General features: G+C 54.0%; 1 protein-coding gene across 21 annotated transcripts in view; it reads left to right on the forward strand.

The window, feature by feature from the left end:
* The first annotated feature begins 452 nt into the window (after positions 1–452).
* The window catches only part of DYSF (dysferlin), a 192,137-nt gene continuing 177,470 nt past the window's right edge, over positions 453–15,119 (forward strand). For 8 of the 21 annotated variants that reach the window (XM_084901155.1, XM_084901142.1, XM_084901146.1 and 5 more), the window contains exon 1: positions 11,058–11,357. In XM_084901155.1, the coding sequence (XP_084757281.1) occupies positions 11,270–11,357 (88 nt within the window). In that variant the 5' untranslated portion in view covers positions 11,058–11,269. Of the gene's footprint in view, positions 922–11,055; positions 11,358–15,119 lie in introns of those variants that run through there. The other 13 variants (XM_084901143.1, XM_084901159.1, XM_084901147.1 and 10 more) reach the window with 4 other exon arrangements.

Genomic DNA, 15,119 nt, shown 5'->3' on the forward strand with positions numbered 1-15,119 from the left:
TTGGTAAATATAAAAATGTTGCTGCTATTATGCTTTTTTTTCCCTAGACTCAGAGATTTCTTTCGTGTGAGTGTGTGTGTGTATGTGTGTGTGTGTGTGTGTGTGTGTGTGAGAGAGAGAGAGAGAAAGAGAGAGAGAGAGAGAGAGAGAGAGAGAGAGAGAGAGAGAGAGAGAGAGAGAGAGAGAGAGAAAGAGAGAGAGAATTGCATGTGTTGCTTTTGCAACCAGAAAAGAGGGAGCGAAGTTTTAAAGGCGGCCGATGCTTCTTGTCAATGGAATTCCTCAGCCGGAGGCTCCCAGCGCCTGCTCCCCCGCCAGGCCCCATCCCGCTGCCACCGGGCGTCCCGGTCCCGGCTCCGGGGGAGTGCCGGCTCCCCGGCCCGGAGGAGGGAGAGCCCCGCTCCCTGCGAGGCGGAGGAGGGCCAGGGGCGGGGCCGGCCCGGCTGTCCCGCGGGGAGCTCTGGCCGCTCCTGCGCCGCCGGGAGCGCTGGTCCAGCCCGGCCGCGGCCGTCGCCCAGCCCGTGCGCGCGGCCAGGTGCAGAATGCCGTGTCATCGGCGGGGTCTGCGGCCGCCGCTCTGACTCACCGCCCCGCCGAGCCCGGAGGCGGCGAAGGTGGAGGAAGAGCTGAAGCCCCCGGCTGCCCCGAGGGCGCGCGGAGCGGCGGGGTGAGCGCAGCGGAGCGGAGACTGAGGCCGCCGGGGAGCCGCGGGCCGGCCGTTCCGCCGGGAGGACAGATCTGAGCGCGGGCTCCAGGGAGGGACCCTGAGCGGCTCTCTGCGCCCTTCTCCGGCCCTCCGCGCCCTGTGGGCAGCGCCCTAACGCGTGCCAGCCATGCTGCGGGTCTTCATCCTCTACGCCGAGAACGTGCAAACCCCGGACGCCGACATCAGCGATGCCTACTGCTCCGCGGTGTTTGCAGGTAGGGGGGCCGGCCTGGAGGTGGGGGGTCGGGAAGGGGACCCCGAGGCTTCCCCATTGCGGACAAAACTCACCGCCCCGGCCAGGCTGGCTGTGGGGCCTCAAAGAAAGCCAGGCAGGGAGGGAGTGGTGGCCGAGCTGCGCTTCTCGGGCCGGGCAGCTGAGCCCAGGTCGGGGCGAAGGTGGGCCTGGCAGGCGGGATCAGGATCTCTTTCCACAGGCGGCACCTCTTAGCACAGGTCTTTCTGGGCTGTGGGCTCCCCAACTCTCCCCGGCAGGCTGGGTCCCAGGCTTATTTATAGCCCAGCTCTCCCCGGGGGCCCAGGCCCAGGCCTTTGGTCTCAGTCCCAGGCTAGGAGGGCAGGCCGGCAGCCACTAGGGCCAGAGGCACCGCCCACCAGGCCAGGGGTCACCACCTTGGCTTTGGGCACTGGATGGGGAACATTTAGCGGCAGGAACAACTGTCACCAGCACCAACCTCAAAGGACTTCCTTCCTCTGCCCCAAGACTGGAGCGCGTGGGGGTGATACCTGGGTGGGGGGTGGGGGTGGTATCTCCATCAGCGGGGGTGGGGGTGGGGGAGTGGGGGGGGGAAGCTTGCGAGCTGGGAGCCTCTCCCCTGTCAGATTGGGATCTCCCACAGGGTGATCTCCACAAGGGTCTGAGGACTTTCCTTCAGGAGGTGAAGGCTGGGCCGGATTAGCTTCCCCTCCACCCCCTCAGGGCCAAGCCAGAGCTGGGCTACACCGCCGGCTCTGTGGGTTTGGAGCCATGCTGTGGGAGAAGCTCCCACACTCCTCTCCACCCGCCCTGTGCGTCCTCTCAGCCTCCATGGCAGCCATCCCCTTCTCCCTGGAGAAGCCGCTGCATCCCAGGCAGCTGGAACCCAGAGTATCGGGGTCCCTGGTCATCCAGCGGAACCCCCCTTTCAGCTTCATCTACCCCCAGGTGCCCGTGTGCACACCTGCTCCCACACCCCTGCACATCTGCGAGTGCATGTGACACCTGCGGTGTTCCAAGGAGCGGAGACACTAAGAGGACACAGGCATGTGTTCACAACGGCACACACACACACACACACACACACACACACACGCGCGCCTGGGCCTGCGCCAGGAAAGCAGCCTGGACCAGGAGGCAGGACAGAGGGGGGATTAGAGGTGACTCTCCGGCTGTGTTTGGAGGGGACCCTCCAGCTGCGTGCTTTTCCTCACGTGCCCCTTGGACCTGTTCGCAGTTTCCCGCAGTTGCCTCTGGAAAGGAGCTTTAGGAGGTGTTTCCAGGGGGAGGGCAAGGGCAGGAAGGGGGGCCTCTGCACTTCCTGTTTCCTCACCTGCTTGCAGCCTGGGCTGAGGGCCCTGGGCTCCATGTCGTACGACTCCAGGAAACACTATTTATACTGAAAATACCCCCGTGGCTGAAGGGGGGGGGGTGGGGGGGAGGAGATTCCCAGGCTGTGGAGGGAGGACAGGCGCCCTGTGCATGAAGCAGCTGCCTCTCCCTCCAGCACCCCCCCCCCCCGCCCCCATCTCTCACCTGCGGGCTGAGCAGCTTTGTGAGGTCGGCCCAGTGCACAGATGAGCCCTGAGAGGGCCCACTTTGAGCCCCTGCCTCTAATCTTAGGGGCCTTGTCTCCTCTGGGGTCCTGATTTTCCTCCACTTCCCTGACCACACACACCCCCACCTCCCAGTATCCCCCCTACACACACACTGCCTCACACTTTATGATCCCCCTGCTCCCCCGACCCAGGCAGGCTCAGGACCCTCGCAGGAGAAAGGAACGAGTGAATAATGAATGGGGAAGCGCTCTCTAACCCAGACGTGCTTCGCCCACAGGAAGTATTGCTGGTGCGGTTCCTCTCTGGTCATTATTTCAGCCTCCAGGGCTGTCTATGGATCAGTCCTTCCCATCCTCCATCCACATCCTTGGCTCTGCCTGAGCCCCTCCCCCCATCTGCCTGATGTCCGTCTGTGGTCCTGCCTGTTTTTTGCTGCTTGGCTCCTGGATGTGGGGTCCCCCTCCCTTGGGGAGGAAGAGCAGGTCTCTGTGCTGACGGGGAGCACCCTCAGCCTGTGGAGGGGCTGGCTGGAACCCCCACCGGAAGTCATCACAGTCACTGTCAGGCAGTCACCGGGAATGCAGTCCCTCCCCCCCCAGCCCTGGCACATTCCACCTCCTGCACTGGCCAACCTCTTAGCCCGAGTCCAAATTTGGCCTCCCCGCGGCATTCAGCCTGCTGGGCCTCCTTCTCCCTGCCAGGGCCAGGTTGGTGACTGATTGCAGGGAAGGCACTGGTCTCAGGGACACACTACCCCGAGCAGAACTCCCTTCTGGGAGGCCTTCCTCACCGGCCGGCCCTGCCCTGGCCGCCCCAGGCCCGTTAGGGTTGGCTCCCTGATGACACTACCCCACCGGGCACCTGTCTCCTCCCGCTTCCTGCTCACAGCAGCTTTGTGAGGCCTGCGGACCAGAAAGGTCCACAGACGAAACCCCAGAGCTCAGGGGAGGCCAGCGGGGCAGCCCTTTGCAAACTCAGAGACCGAAAGTCACCACACGGAGTGGAATGAACATAAAAATTCCTGACTGAAAGTGGGTCAAGGGGCAGTCACGTCCCAGGCATGCAGCTTCCTTGACTAAGGTCAAGCTTTACCTCAGGGGGCCTGTGGCTGTCTTTTTGTATCGAAGGTAACATTCCTTTGAAATGTCAAAGTAATCTCCTTTTCACAACCCCTCAGGGTGCCAACCGTCTCTACATGCTGTAAATGCTAACTATCCTGTACCCACCGCCAATGTAATAGGAGGGTGTATTTCTCCCTTTCACTCTTTATCCAGTCCCAGAGACCCCCCCCCCCCCCCGGGCTTTGCGAAAGGACCCTCATAGGAGAAAGGAACCAGTGAATAATGAATGGGGTCCTGAGCCTGCCTCCCTAATCTATCACCAATGAATTTCATGCGGCCCTCCTTAAGGCTCCTCCTTTGATTATAATGTATAAAATACGGTGGAACCTCGGTTCTCAAACTCAACTTATTCCAAAAACAGAATCATTTCCGTCCCCGTTAGAAATAATGTAAATGGAATTAGTCTGTTCCAGACCCCCAAATAATTCCCCGTTTTAGCCTTTCTTATATACAGTACACATCTCATGTACTGTTTAAGCTGTAAATAAACCCTTCTTTCCTTAACTTTATCCAACCACCCCCTACCAGCCTTAAACAGAGTCACTGAGCATTTGGTCCCGGGATGTCTTGCAGGTCGGCTTGCAGCATCTTTGCTTGTTCATATGTCACCGCCTCCGAAAACAGCCGTCACTGGCTAGCTGCTTTTCCAAATCAACAGCAGTGTTTCTCCCTCTTCCATTGTCTGTGATCGTTGTTTCTTCCACACTCTTAGCAACATCAGCACTCTAGATGGCTTTTTTTTTTTTTAAATTTTAAAGTTGTGCTAATTGTTAATTTTGTTAGCGACAAAAACATTCTCTCCTTTGTTGCCTGAGAAAGGCTTTTTGTCAAGCTGAGGTATCAGCTTGAAAGGGTTGTCGGTTCAAAAACCGAAGTTTGGTTTAACAACTGAGACTTTTTTTTTTTTTTTCTGTGAACAACTTGGTGGAGAACCGAATTGTTCCAGATGGGAGACATCCAAGAGATGAGATTTGTCTGTAGCTGTCAAACTGACTTTCTCTGGAACATTTTCTCAACCCGCTGAGATTTTGCTTCTCTGCCATCTTCCTCAGCTTGGTTTAAACTTTTACAAGATTTTTTCTTAAGGCTGGACATTCTTGTGTCGACAGGTCAAAGGGCAGGGCTATTATTCTCCTTTACAGATGAGCACATTGGCCCAGAGAAGTGCAGGGGCCTGGCCAAGGTCTCACAGTGACCCCACTTCCGCCACGAGTCCCTCTGTTATTAGCATCCATGGCTCCGAATAAGAAAATGCTTTGGGCCAAAACCAGTTTGGCTCAGTGGATAGAGCATTGGCCTGTGGACTGAGGGCATGTACCTTGGTTGTGGTTACATCCCCGGTGGGGGGTGTCCAGAAGGCAGTTGATTAATATTTCTCTCTCATCAATGTTTCTAACTCTATCTCTCTCCCTTCCTCTCCGTAAAAAATCAATAAAAAATATATTTTTTTTTAAAAAAAGAAAGCGCTTTGGAAAGCATAGCATGTGCTGCCTCCACCTGGGCAAACCCACAGCCAGCACAGGGAGGACCGTACTTGGGGTCCAAACGTGGGGGAGTACAAGGCTTCAGGGAACACAGTGTAAGATAAATGGCTGAAAGATGGAGGATTTTGATTTTGAAAATGTATTAATCACAAGGAGAGAGTATTCATTAAGCATGAACAAGGTGCTATTTTCAGATGCTGTTTCTTTAAATCCTCCCAACAATCCTATGAAAAAGGCATATTTAACTGATGTACTTATGAGGTGCTAGCCACTGTTCTAAATAGAACTTACGTATTATGAGCTATATCACATTTCAGTTAAAATTATCAAAGTACATATATGTAGATGCGGAATCCTTCTACCAACCATATTTGGTAGCAACTATCATCACCCCCATTTTACGGAGGAGAAAACTGAGGCACACAGAGGTTATGTTATATACTAGTAAGAAGGATCCAGCTCCAGAGCTTCATCTTTACCCACTCTACCACCTCCCTCTGGTCTTAGCTCTGATTTACAAGACTCAAGCAGTAAAGGGGGAGGGGCAGGACATTGTTTTTCATTAATCTTCACTAGGGGATATTGTTCTATTTATTGATTTTTAGAGAGATCGGAAGGGCAAGGGAGAGAGAGGGAGGGAAACATCCATGTGAGAGAGACACATTGAATGGTTGCTTCCCACATGCGCCCTGACCAGGCCCGGGGATGGAGCCTGCAACTGAGGTAGGTGCCCTGGGTAGGAATTGAACTCAGGACTCTTCTGTCTGCGGGCCAACACTTTATCCATTGAGCCAAACCGGCTAGGGCGGAGGGCAGGACTTGAATGCAGGTCTGGCTCACATCCTGGAGCCTAATCTCCATCTAAGGTTGCCTGCGCACATCCTGCCGCAGCTCACGCACTGTCTGTGCTGCCAGTCAGTCCCTTTCTTTCCCAGGCACAGACAGCCTCACTCTTGCTCTCTGGTCTAGAGGATTCTTCCTTATCTCCAAGGGGTCTCTGCTCTCCTGTATCACCTTCTCTGGACCTCATGGCACCATTCGGTCATCCCTTGGCCCAGAACGCTCCCTCTCTAGACATTACCCTCATGCCAGGCCATCTCACAGGGCTCTGGCAGACCCATGGGGGCTGTTCAGGGTCTGATAAGCAGGATCATGAGCATGGGGCACTGAGGGGGGCCGCCTGCAATGAGTAAGGCAGGTACTCTGGGGCATCCAGAAGGGGGCAGTGTAACCTTGATTCCAAGCTTAGCCAGTCCAGTGTGAAGTTGGGTGGAGCGGCTCAGAAGGGCAGATAGCTGGTAGCCTTGGTCACATTCCAGTGGGACAAGAGCACCAAAGGAGAGGGAGAGAAAGATGGAAGCTGAGGGCATTGACTCTGGACCAGACTGTCTGGGGTCTTGGATTTTGAATAGTTCTGCTGCTTTCCAGCTGTGTGTCTTTAGGCCAATTATTTAACCATGCTGTGTCTCAGTTTCCTCACTTGTGAAGTGTTGATAATAATAGTACCTGCTTCAGCGTGGATCTGAAGAGTTTGTGTTTCTCCATGTAAAGCACTTGGAATAGTGTCTGGCATTTAACACATGTTAACTATTATATATATTTGTTATAATAATTATTATAGTTACCATGTATACATACTAAGAAATCACTGCTGCCGAAACCGGTTTGGCTCAGTGGATAGAGCGTCGGCCTGTGGACTGAAAGGTCCTGGGTTCGATTCCGGTCAAGGGCATATATCTTGGTTTCGAGCACATCCCCAGTAGGGGGTGTGTAAGAGCCAGCTGATCAATGATTCTCTCTCATTGATGTTTCTAGCTCTCTATCCCTTTCTCTTCCTCTCTGTAAAAAAAAAATCAATAAAATATATTAAAATAAAAAAAGAAAGAAATCACTGCACACATCCAAGAAGCCTTGCAGGTGGCATAACTAAGATAAGGAAAAGCACGTGCCTATTGGGAGAGTGGTGGCAAGTGGGGTGACTTGAGAGGGCAATGCTGCATCCACAGGTGCCAGATGATCAGTGTTAGGCAGAGACTTTGGGTCCATGGGCCAGCTTCTCTGTTTTTTTTTCAAGAGAAGCTAAAATCCAGACAATATGGGACATCTCCTCATATTTATTTAAAGTACAATATTGTTATAAAACATTGTGTTGGTCAAAGACAACAGGGCTATGAACTGGATGTGTCCCCTGGGGACACCAGTGAGAGCAGCCGAGGTTCAATGTTTCATTTAATGTTGGAGACCTTTGTCCCAGGCTCTCTGGAAAGCAGGCAGCCAGTCTTCTCCCCCGTGGGATTATCAGTGAGCACCTCTCCGAGACTGCATCGGTGAGGCGATGGGGGTGAGCCTCGGTCTCCCCTACCCCCTTACTTCTATGAGCAATGAAATGCCATTGAAGTTAACGTGACATTGTAAGTGAAAACTGGGCTTGCACCCTACCAGGTTTGGCTCGGTGGATAGAGCATCAGCCTGCGGACTGGAGGGTCCCAGGTTCGGTTCCGGTCAAGGGCATGTACCTTGGTTGCAGGCACATCCCCAGTAGGGGGTGTGCAAGAGGCAGCTGGTCGATGTTTCTCTCTCATCGACGTTTCTAGCTCTCTATCCCTCTCCCTTCCTGTCTGTAAAAAATCAATAAAATATATTTTTAAAAAAACCCTGGGTTTGCTATGCAAACTCAGCTTCAAAACAGGTCTCTTCTCCCCTTTGCTACACCACGTGGCTCCTATGTCATCACTCTCACCTTCACAGTAGGGCTGGCATGGTCAGGGGTGCCAGGGATCTGCTCTTACCTGCGGCTTTTGGTAGGATACATACCTGACTGTTAGCAAGCCCTCACTAACGATGGTGTGAACCTGATCGTCTCTCTCACTCACATAACAGTTGCTGTGTAGGCAGTCCTGGCTGGTACAGTTCTGACCCATGTCAAGAGCTCAGGTTCTTCTGGCTTGTTGCTCTGCCATCCCCAGGCTGACAACATGGTTGGCGGCGGCTCACTATCGCGATCTGTACAGTGTCTAGGCAGGCATGCCCCTTTCCTCTACGGACACACCCAGGCGGTTACGTGTATCCCTTCTGCTCACATCCTACGGGTCATCGCTAGTTTTCATGACCATATCTAGCTGCAAGAGAGGCTGGGAAACGTAGTCCTTCTATGTGTCCATGTAAAACTCTTTGGAAAATTTCTGCGGAAGGAGAGGACCTATGGGACAAGGGCAGGTCTCACTCACACTCTCCAGGAAAAGCTGCATTCATGACACAATCCCCAGGGGAGGAAGCCCCCTGGAGTACGAGGCCCCGGTATGATGCCCCCCAGCACAGGCAGCTGTCTGATCAGGGAACAGCAGCCATGGCAGGAAGTTGGAGGCTGGTATGGAAAAGAAGCCGCAGGAAGTGTCCAGGAGCCAGGCCACCAACTGCTGCGTTTCCGGTTTACAGAACAGGTGTGTGGAGACCCTGCTCCTTGGACACAAGCCACGTGTTTGTGAAAGTCCCTTGGAAGATTCACTGGAAAAGTTCGCCTACAGACTTCCTGTGCTGACTGACAGCAGCAGTATGGGGTGGCGTGTGGTGTGGTGGGGGAAAGGAGCAAGCCAGGAATCATGGTGAAATACCGTGTTTCCCCGAAAATAAGACATCCTCCGAAAATAAGACCTATTTACAGGTTTCCTTCTGAGTGAAATATAAGGCATTCCCCCCAAAAATAAGGCCCCTCCTAGGCTAAACATGAGAGATTTGGTCCACTGATTCTGAGAGAAATGGAGTCACAAGAAATTCACCAGGAAATTCAGGAATTGGATTGTTATGATGATGTTCCAGAAGACGATGACATGATTGTCATTGAATAAATGAGCAAATTTTTGATACTGTAGGATTCACAGTTTGTCTGGTTTGTGTTGACAACTACCGTACTACCGTACCGTATACAGGTAATGAATTTCCTTTATTTTCATTTAACAATAAATGTGTACCGTATTCTTCTTCATGGAAAAATAAGACATCCCCTGAAAATAAGACCTAGCGCATCTTTGGGAGCAAAAATTAATATAAGACAACTGTCTTATTTTCGGGGAAACAGGGTAAAAATATCCCAAATCATCATATCCGAAACGCCCCCTAGGGGGCAGCACTATCCTTATGGAGAACCGCTGGCTTAGCCTGACAGTGGAAGGAACACTGGGAAGCCCAGGACAATGCCCACACCAACCCGGGGGGGGCCCTTACTATGCACTGGAATGCCTGGCTGACTGAGACGGCCTTGGCCTGTCCTCTTATTGCTAGCCAGACGCCAAACAGGCAGTCACCCTCATGTTATTCTTACAATGGCGCCGGTGCTGCTGTGCGGTGGTTTGCCAGGGGAGCAGCCCAGACCAGGAGGCCAGCGTGTTGTTGAAGCTGAAGCCTAAGGGAGGAATGAGGGTGGCCTGTGAAGAGAAGGGAGAGGTTGCATGGTGACAGATAGTTCCTAGATTTATCACGGTGAGCACAGCATAATGTATACAAATGTTGAATTTCTATGTTGTACAACTGAAACTACTATCAGGTGACCAGACGTCCCGCTTTTGGCGGGACAGCCCCGATTTTTAACAATTTGTCCCGCGGCATTTTAAAAAAGTAAAAGTCGGGACAGTCCCGCCAAAAGCGGGACGTCTGGTCACCTTATTTTAGGAGTACAGATGATTCATTCATAACAGGAGGGAAGGCAAAGGATTTGGGCTCACGGGGGCCAGGAGGCTGGGAGCCTGAGGACGTGTTCTGTATAAATAGGAAGTAAGCAGAGTGAGGGTGGCGATGGGGTTGCTGTGGGTTTGGGTAAGAAAAGGGAAATAGCAGTCTAGGAGAGAGGGAGATGGAAGACGCTGGAAATACAGTGTAATCGCCAAGCAGCGGTGAGGGCCCACCGGAGTCAGGGGTCACAAAAATCAAGCGACAGGGCTGAGCAGGTTAGCTGGTATTCTCCAGCAGCCTCAGCGGCTAGGGGGCAGGGGTGGAGTAGGCAGAGGTGGATTTCACCAGGTTATCATTTCGCCACATGAAAACGCTGGATCCTCAAAATAACAGGGGAGAAAGGGGCTGCGGTTTGGTGCAGCAGAATGATAACTAGCTACTGAATTTAGGCTGAGAAAGGAGCTCGGGGAGGATGGGGAGGCGGGAGGGGGACCTGTCCAGTGCTGGGCGCAGGAGTATAAGCATACAGAAGTGAGAAGCCAGGGCCCCTGTGGTTAAGAAGTTCATCAGTGGGAAAGGAACCACATCTAATTCGGGAAAGTGTGCTAAGGGCTGTGACCCCCGGCCCACGCTACCATCCCTTTCCCCCACGGTGGGGGCGAGGGAGCCTGGAGATGGCTGGTGTGTGTGCGTGCGTGTGTGCGTGTGTGTGTGTGTATGTGTGTGTGTGTGTGTGTTCTTGCGTGTTGCCAGCGGACCCTGTATTCCAAGGACACAATGTAATTTGGACGCAGACCCCTGTCCCCCGAGATGAGAGACTCCGGACTGCCCTGAAGAAGGACCAGAGGCAGGTTCGAGGGTTTCGGGCCTCGGAGTCTGAGCGCAGGGCTCCCAGCAGCCAGACCGGCTGCCTGGGCTCCAAGCGCGGACACGGGGTGGCGGGGCCGACGTGCGGCACGGAGGCTGGGGCTCGGGCGCTGAGCGCGCTCCATCGCTCGCACACCCGCGCGCCAAGCTGCAGTTTCCCGCAGACACACTTTCGTCCCCGTCCCCGAGGCCGGGTCTCCCGGTCCTGGGTCTCCCGGTCCTCCCGCGCCTTTGCTCCTTCCTCTCGCGCCGCCGTCCGCCCAGCGCCCCCGGCTCGCCGGGCTCCGGGCGTGGCGCGCGGCGGCGGGGAGGCCGCCCGGAGGCGCCCGGGGCTCGGGAGCCGGCTGCCGGGGAGGCCCGGACGCTGGGGGCGCCCGCGAGCCAGGCCGGCGGGTGCGTCCGCCCGGGCCCCGCGGACCGTGCTCCCGCGTCAGGGGCGCTGTCACTCCGGATGCGGGCGGGGCCTGCCGGGGGCGCGCCTGCCCCCCGCCCCGCCCGCCCGCCCGCCGTGGGGAGGGTCCGCCCAGCGGTGTCCGCTGGCCTCCCGGGCCGCTCCCAGGCGTTCGGACTGGTCCGCGGAGGCGCGGCGAAGGCAACCGCTCCCCGTCGGCGGGTGTCTGGGCTCGGTGCGCCCGCACCCCGGCGCCAGAGCCATGCTGTGCTGCCTGCTGGCGAGGGCCAGCAACCTCCCCAGTGCCAAGAAGGACCGCAGCGACCCGGTCGCCAGCCTGACTTTCCGAGGTGAGAGCCCCCTGGCCCCCGCGCCCCCGCGCCCCCCGCCTCTCCGCACGCACCGCGGGGTCTGCAGCGCCGGCTCCAGCACTAACCCCGGTCCCAGCCACAGGTTTCTCCTCTGTCAGCAGGGACGGGAATCTCAGCCCTGTCTGCCGCAGAAGGCGGGGAGGATGAAACAGCACATTGCCACCGTGCTCTGGGATTTGGGAAAAGTGCATGCGCTGTGATATGTCAACAGTTACCACTTAAAAATGTTTTTATTGCTTTTTGAGAAAAAGAGAGAGAAGGGGTGTGGGGGAGAGAGAGAGAGAGAGAAAGAGAGAGAGAGAGAGTGAGAGAGAGAGAGAGAGAGAGAGAGAGAGAGAGAGAGAGAGATATTAATTGGTTGCCTTCCACTGGGGTTGGGAATCAAACCTGCAACCGACCGACCGGGAGTCGAACCTGTGACCCTTAGATGCTTGGGCAGGTGCTCTAACCACTGAGAAATACCCGCCAAGACTATGGTTACAACTCCCTGATACCCAGAGGGAGTAAAGTGCGAGCCCTTATCTGTGCCTGTAGACTGGTGTGCTTTGGCTCGTTTTTTCATTCATTCATTGGCCTGTCTTTACTGAATGCATCACGTCTCACTTGGGAGTAAAGGAGCATAATAGGTTAGATACGGCCTTGATACAGGATTTTGAGGGTTGTCAAGGCCTTTTTTTTTAATTCAAAGAGCCTAAGTACCTACCTGTGGTGCTTAGATAAGAGTGCCCACTCCTCCCTTGCCCCTCTCTCTTCTGTGTTTGGGGCAACAAAAGACTTACAACCCGGTCTTATGAGGCACCTTTAACCCCCTGCTTTAAGGCAGTCAGTCATTCCCATGAGTGGAGGTGTCATAGGAGGGGAAAGGGAAGAGGAAGGATCTGTCAAAATTAAGAGAAGGAACAATGGCTGTGAGTCAGGACCCCAGTTCTGTGAAGAAAGATAAATAAGGAGAGGAGAGAGAGCTTTCCACTTACCAGGATGCATATCCTGTGGTTTTGTGGAATTAAAAAAATATATGTATCAGAAAAGATGGTCAACTCTCTAGGAAGAAGTGGCTGGTGTTTCATGACGCTTGGAAACAATGGGGGCACTTTCAGCTCTGACTCACAAATACTAATAACCATAGATGGAAGACCAGTGTGGCCCAGTGGTAACTATGTGCAGCTTTAATTATTTGTTAGGGGATAATTTACATTGCATTTCTCTTTTGAGAAGTGTGAGTTGAAACATTTTAGAAAACTGCTATTTTCGTTAATTGGTGACAGCCCTGCGTGCCCACCGTGAAATGCAGCTTCCGGACAAGCTTCCTAGTTTTCTCTTGTCCATCAAACCTGGCCTAAGCCATTCCTGAGCAGAAACTGTGAGGCCACCACTGGCTGGAAAAGAAGTTCCCAAAGGACCCTGAGCCCAAGGGCTCATGTCAGCCTTGTTCTCTCGGAAGCTTTGGAACTCTTCTGGGGCTGTTCACAGCTCTTTCCTTGGTTATGTTTTATGTTTTTTATTTTTCTTAAATATATATATTTTATTGGTTTTTTACAGAGAAGAAGAGAGAGGGACAGAGAGTCAGAAACATCGATGAGAGTCATCGATCAGCTGCCTCTTGCACACCCCCTACCAGGGATGTGCCCACAACCAAGAAACATGCCCTTGACCGGAATCGAACCCGGGACCTTTCAGTCCACAGGCTGACGCTCTGTCCACTGAGCCAAACCAGTTCAGCTATAAAATATATTTTTATTGATTTCAGAGAGGAAGGAAGGGGGAGAAATAGAAACATCAATGATGAGAATCATTGCCTGTCTACCTCCTGCATGCCCCACACTGTGTATCCAGCTCACAACCCGGGCATATGGGTTGACCAGGAATCGAACTGTGACCTCCTGGTTCATTGGTCGATGCCCAACCACTGAGCTATGTCAGGCGAGCTTTCCCTGGCTCTGTAACGTCTCTGGTAGCTACAAAACTCATCCTGCAGATAGGGGAAGTTAAATGATTTGTTAAACTCATCCTGCACGTGGGGAAGTTAAATGATTTGTCCAGCTTGTGGTTGTGGCAGGGAGTGGGCAGTACCCATGTTGGAGTGGGCAGTACCCATGAGTCAGGAGGCTGACTTAATAGGTAACCCATTGAGGCCCCCTCTTGGTGGTTGCTCTGGACAGCCTGCCTGCATGGCTGCTGTCCTCGCCCAGTCTCTGCATGTGCCACTTGTTACAACATTTTACAATTTATGCACTGACAAGTCCCGGGCAAGATGAAATCTAGATTATAACATATCCGATTTTTCAAAGCCTTTCAAAGCCTCAGTGCAATACCACCTCCTCCAGGGAGGCACCCAGGATTCCCCTGGCTCGCATTAGTCCCTCCTCGGAGGCACAGCGCCTGGTTAGGTCTGCTAGCACACTCACTCAGCCAGGTCTGTGCTCAGTACTCAGCTCCACACATAGGGCCTTGTGACTCCTGGAGAGCAGCCGCCTATCCTGAGCACCAGAATGCCTGGGCTGGGTGCAGGCAGGGGCTCTGAAGTGTTTGTGCCTTTTCTGGTCCAAACCTCCATGCAGAATGGGACAGTCGTCTTCACGCTTTCCTGTGCCTGAAAGACAGACACCTGGGTCCCATCCATAGAGGTCTCGAACGTCAGCATTGACGGCCTATTTCCATTTTGGAAACACACCTCGAGAGACATTGGTGGGAGGTGTGAAAGGTGAAATCAATGTGGCCTTCCCCGCCTTTCCCAGGGGGACTTCATGCTGGAGTTTGGGGCTGAGCTGATGCTTAGAGGGGGGGGCCGTTAGGATCGGACCCAGAACTTACAGACCACCTAGCCGGGGGTAGCCAACCTGGCTGCACATCAGAGTCACTTGGGGAGCTTTAAACACATTCACTGCCAGCCTCCCTGCCCCCTCCTCTCTCTTGGAGGAGGGGCCCAGATACAGGTGTTTCTAAACGGACTCCAAATGTGTCAGATGTGCTGAGATGTGCGTGAGAACCCTTGAGCCCAACCCCCCCACGGCACAGATGGGACTGTGGCCTGCTCGCAGAGAAGCCAGCCTCGCCCTGGGCTGGGCTCCCACGAGGGGCCCCCGGCGCATGGGCCTGGCTGGCCCCACTTTCCAAGCAGTTGTTCCCCCAGCATTCCAGCCTCGGATGTAATTTCAGGACCTGCCTCCCAAAATAGACTGTGAGCTTTGGGAGGCCTGACCCCGGGGGTAGGTACTTTTTTTGGTTTCCCTGTCTCAGGCTTCAGGGCAGAGGGGATGAATGAATCTTTATCCTTCCCTTGTTCCTGTACTAATTGGTTAACTAAAACTACCTTGAGTTGCGAGGCTGTAGAGGTACTTTTGACGAATGGTCTTTGTGAACGAGCAGCTTAATGTCTTGTAGCATGTAGTGATCTGTCCTTTCTTCTGCCCTGCCCGTTTCCTGTCCCGTAATGTGATGATGTCCCTCCATTCATGCATTTAGTTCATTGGACACATTTTTATTGAGCACCTACTAGAGGCTGGGTGATGTTCCAGATGTTGGCAATGCACCCAAGAACAAAACCTGAAGCTTAGGCTCATTTCCTTGACGTTCGGTTCTCCTGTATCCCCACCTGGTGAATTTCTATTGGCTTCCCAGGGGCCACAAGCCAGAAAACGGAATCACTACTGTCTCTTCTCTCCCCCTCCTCCCTCCATGTGTCCCTCCAGCTAACCCCGCTCCCCGCCCCCCCCTTCTCCCTTCCATCTCCTGGGAGGTCTC

This window comes from Pipistrellus hanaki, assembly GCF_964339955.1.
Source record: "Pipistrellus hanaki genome assembly, chromosome: 12".
Taxonomy (NCBI): domain Eukaryota; kingdom Metazoa; phylum Chordata; class Mammalia; order Chiroptera; family Vespertilionidae; genus Pipistrellus; species Pipistrellus hanaki.